The sequence below is a fragment of the Halyomorpha halys genome, unplaced genomic scaffold, assembly GCF_000696795.3.
Source record: "Halyomorpha halys isolate HHAL.00 unplaced genomic scaffold, Hhal_1.1 Scaffold2.1, whole genome shotgun sequence".
Taxonomy (NCBI): Eukaryota; Metazoa; Arthropoda; class Insecta; order Hemiptera; family Pentatomidae; genus Halyomorpha; species Halyomorpha halys.
The window spans coordinates 1067267-1072314 of NW_027111560.1; the positions used below are offsets into that span (position 1 = coordinate 1067267).

The following is a 5048-nucleotide window of genomic DNA, read 5'->3' on the forward strand; positions in this document are numbered from 1 at the left end:
ATACAATGATAAGAATAAAAATACAAAGATAAGATACAATGATAAGAATAAAAACAAGTAACAATGGCAAGAGTAAAATTTCTTTATAAAAATACATAAAATATAAAGCTAAAAAAGTACAGGAGATACACATAAAACAAAAACAATACGGGGAAGGAAAAAAAAAAATTATAGAGATAAAATAAACGTCATGAAAGAATAATAAAAATAAAATAAATAAATAAATAATAATAATGATATAAAAAAAATAATAAATGAGCAAAGAACAAGTCAGGACAACCTATCTGTTCAAAGCAATCGGTTGAACAGAAAGAAACAATGAAGCGGAAGCGTGGAGGAGTGGGGAGGAGGTAGCCAGCAAACTGTTTAACGGCTTTATTTCAATTTCAAATACGTCTTATACTTGTACTTTTTTAGCTTTTTGTCTTGTACTTTTTTAGCTTTATATTTTACGTATTTTTATAAAGAAATTTTACTCTTGCCATTGTTACTTGTTTTTATTCTTATCTTTGTATTTTTATTCTTATCATTGTATCATTTTGTATCTTTTTAGCCCTGATGAAGCCCTGGAAAGTGGGGCGAAACATCGGAAAATAAATATTTGTAAACTATTTTTGTTTCTCTTTTGAGCGCAACCCTGACCATCTTCTTATATTTCAAAAAATAGCATTAGAATGTAGTGAGCCACTATGTGTATTATTATTATTAAACTATTATCTCTGCCTTCCAAGGAAGATAATTCCCTGAAGGGGAAATCCATACTTCGGCCTTTTTTTTTTTTTTTCGTACCCTCCTATAAGATTTAAATTAGTAATTAGTACGTGCATATGTACCATGTAGGTGTGCCATATGTACAGCTGGCTACAAGGATACCTTGGATTGCCTTTTGGCATTATAAGGTGGGTGAGGCTTCCAATTAAGGTTGTAGATTTGGTTGGCTTACGCCAGTGGATTATTGGAACAGGAAGGGGCCGTTCTGCTAGTGGTTTATACTTCGGCCAATCGAGTTGCCCTAATTTATCTCTCTGGGGCTGTTAAATGCTACCGAGAGATGACCTGTGTAAGAACTTAGCTTTTAGTGGATCAGATAATTCTATTGTAATATTTAATGATTCTAATAGTACATTTAAGAATATTCCAATGTATAACATGGTTATTAATTTGTTCAATCAAAGTATTTACATGTGTTATCTTTATTTGCATTATCATTATCTTTCTTGTGTGTTTAATTGGGTAATAAAACAAATACAATTATTTTTCAGATTCTGTGAACAAGGTCTTCATAAATGTATCAAAAAGTGTTATGAAGAATGTGGAAAGTGTAATGAAGATGTTGATGCAATTCTACCGTGTGGTCATTTGTCAAAGAAGAAATGCTATGTTGATGAAGAAGAACACATCGCTGCCTTTGTTTGCAATGAACTTTGTTTAAGGTATGACTCAAAGCCTGTCTACCTCTAATATGTGGAAATATATTTAAACTTAAGTGTCATTTATTGCTGGAAAAACACACAACCTATATTTCTAGCCAACCTTGTTCAAGGTATCAAACCTATTTATGATTATTGTTAAGAATTTTTTTTGCTTTTATTTGGTAACTTGTGGTTGAAAATTATCATTTAATGTATTATATCTAATACATAACCTTATAGGAGCATTCAATTTGTCTTAATATGAAAAAGATTGTTTAAAAATGTGGAAAAATGATTGTATAAATATTTTAGTATATTATTGTAATATATTTTAATAGTAGTATATTATACCATTGTACTATATTAGTTAATAAAGTGAAAAAATTGATTAAACTCTATATTTTGGTTACTTTTTAGAAAACTGTTGTGAATATTTTTGCTAAGAATTTCATTTTAAAAACTATAAAAATTTCTTTAAACAATTTTGATCCTTTTTCTCTCAACTTTATTCTTTTTTAAACTTCCGACGTTTCGACCACTTAGGTCATTTTCAAGGATTCCTACAAACAGCTTCATTTTTTTCCTTTAAAATTCTTAAATGCCGGCTAATTGCCTTTGTCCCATAAATTCTTCTATAAAATTCTTTCCCAAATAATTACAGATATGATAATAGCAATTTTTAATCTTCAGATTCTGTGAACAAGGTCTTCATAAATGTATTAAAAAGTGTTATGAAGAATGTGGAAAGTGTAACGAAGATGTTGATGTAATTCTACCATGTGGTCATTCGTCGAAGAAGAAATGCTGTGTGGATGAAGAAGAACACATCGCTGCCTTTGTTTGCAATGAACTTTGTTTAAGGTATCCATATAAGTTATCATTGTTTTTCTTTTTGAAGATAACTTAAAGGTTTTTTCTGCATTGTATGAAGTTTTATCCATTACACCAGAGTCACAGAATTTGACAATGGTTCGGCCCTATTGGTTTCACTATCAGAAATTTCACAATTCAAATGCCATTTCTCTAGATTTTCCTTTTATTATAGCTTTATGTTGATCAACAAATATGACTATTTTGGCAAAAATTGTTTTTAGCCCTCTCATCATATGTTTTAGCAACTTTTTTCTCAGGGCAACCCATCTATAATATTTCACAGTGCTATTCAGCACCAACATTTCTAGTTGCTTCTACCATTGACCCATCAGTGAACCATAATTCTCGAAGTAACTCAGACTTTCCGAAATATTATCCTGTTTTAGATCCGCTTTTAACATTTATAAAGGTTTGGGCATTATTATATAGAAATTTATTTTTCAGATTCTGTGAACAAGATCTTCATAAATGTAATAAGAGGTGTCATGAAGAATGTGGAAAATGTAATGAAGTTGTTGCCGTTACTCAACCGTGTGGTCATCCATCTCAGATAAAATGCTATGCCATTAATGAAAAATACACTGTTGATATCTGCAATGAATCTTGTTTAAGGTATTCTTTTTAGTTGTCATTATTATGTCATTGAGAATGAGGGATTTTTTCTTATTTCAATAAACAGTTTTTTCTCCTTTTTATCAACATATGAAAAATTCCAGTACTGTCAAATTGATTTGATGGAGTAGAGTAAAGAGATAACTGGCATATTCAGTTTAAAATTGAAAAAAAAAATGAAATTGAATTGTTAATAGAAAAAAAATTGATAAAAACATCTCATGAAATCTAGCTAATATTCTTCTAACCTACTATCCTAACTTCCAATCCCTTCTTGTACCTTTTGAGGAATTCATCCACAAACCATAATTGGCTGAAGCCAAATTTCCACTTTTCTTCTATAAATTCCAACCACTCATTCCTCATGATCACTTTTACCAAAATGGTGGAGGTAGCTATAATAGATTTTGCTTGATTATGTATTAATATACATATCAACATTACTCTATGCAGTATAGGACTCCAGCGGGAGTCTTGGCCGAAAAAAAACAAAAAACATTATTCTGTAAAAGTTCAACAAATTGGTTGTTTTGGGCAGGTGTCACCATCATTTCAGATACCCAGTCTACCTTAGAGTCACCAAAGTCACATTTACATTGGCGAGAGAGTTTAAGCAGGCATTAGAGTCACTGACAGGTTCAAAGAAGCTTAAGTTAGTGTAATGTGTAAGGGAATTACTGAATTAAAATAAAATTATTAAAAAACATAAATTAAATGTTTTTACTGGAAGATCGCTGATTGACTGTATGTCATGTATAAATGAGAGATGGCCCAGGTGCGGTCCAAATAACTCAAATATAAAATAAACTATTAATTTATCCACTTTGCAGGGCTTCTTCATCAGGGCTAAAAAAGATACAAACAGCTAAAATAATGTAACTAAGTAGGAGAATAGATAACATGAAATAAAAGTAAACTAAGACATGGCTAAAAAAGATTTAAAATGTGTGAAAATTTATATAAAAATGAACAAAGTAAATTTAAATTATTATGTGTTGTCAAATTTCACTCAGTTTTCCAAATTCAGAGACTTTTTAAATATTTCTCAATTTAACTATCTTAAAGTCGTCTCCTCTTCTCATTTTAAACTAATATTTTGAAAGTGATATAGGACAGTTGCTACCTGGGGATTTTAGTGGGGTGGGTTTGTCCAGGAGGATTTTCATAGCTTGTACCCAAAATTCCTTTTTTTTTTTTTTTTTTATGTAATTAATAATAATTAATGGTGAAAAATAAAATTTTTTAATTTTACAGATTCTGCAAACAGAACCTACATCAATGTAAGAAAAAGTGCAACGAAGAATGTGGGCTTTGTTATGAAGATGTAGATCTAATTTTACCTTGCGGTCATTTATCAAAGATGAAATGCTGTACCAATAAGGAAGAACATATCGCCGCCTACGTTTGCAATGAACCTTGTTCGAGGTATACTATTTAACAGATAGATTGGGGATATAAAGAAGAGGTCTATATTGACTAGTAGTATATGGGGCTGTAAATAATTTTGAGTTCTAGAAAAATTATTATAAGTATTTTGATTATTTGTAATTTAATGTTTGTTAAAATTTTGATATTAGTGATCAGAATAATTTATACAGCAAAGCTTTTTTTGCTTCATTTATATCATGGAAAGATATTAGGTAATATTTAGTTTAAAAATTTACTTCAGGAGGTTGGTCTGGGATATCAATGGGGTTTCTTATAATATATGTTTGGGATATTGATTGAACAATACTTTTTTTTTTTACTGAAATAGCTGTTGACGAACCTCTCCTTAGAGTGAGAATAGAATAAACTAAAATATCATTAAATAGTAAAGGGGACTAAATACCAAAAATAACTTTTCCCTTGATATTAAAACTGACCTGCTACATACTTTATTTTTGAAAATAGAACCATTATTTTTTTTTTTTACCTAATTTATTACAAATTAATCTATTGACACTTGGGAACTAAATTATAAAAAATCCCTGACCTTTTGGCTTTTAAAACTATTAATTACTTTTCATCTAAGTGGATCCCACCTCCAAAAAGTACAATGTTAAGAGAAGTTAACATTGATGTATAAAATCAATATAGAAAAAAACATGTAATTAAAACCCAAAATTAATATGAAAATTATTTAGATTAGTGGTATATTCATTTTTTTTT

General features: G+C 29.5%; 1 protein-coding gene across 5 annotated transcripts in view; it reads left to right on the forward strand.

Moving 5' to 3' along the window:
- The window catches only part of LOC106680582 (NFX1-type zinc finger-containing protein 1), a 44008-nt gene that overhangs the window by 32729 nt on the left and 6231 nt on the right, over window positions 1–5048 (forward strand). For 4 of the 5 annotated variants that reach the window (XM_014420421.2, XM_067049604.1, XM_014420736.2 and 1 more), the window contains 4 exons: window positions 1263–1433; window positions 2103–2273; window positions 2730–2897; window positions 4152–4322. In XM_014420421.2, coding sequence (XP_014275907.1) covers window positions 1263–1433; window positions 2103–2273; window positions 2730–2897; window positions 4152–4322 — 681 coding nt within the window. The remainder of the gene's footprint in view (window positions 1–1262; window positions 1434–2102; window positions 2274–2729; window positions 2898–4151; window positions 4323–5048) is intronic. The other variant, XM_014420809.2, reaches the window with a different exon arrangement.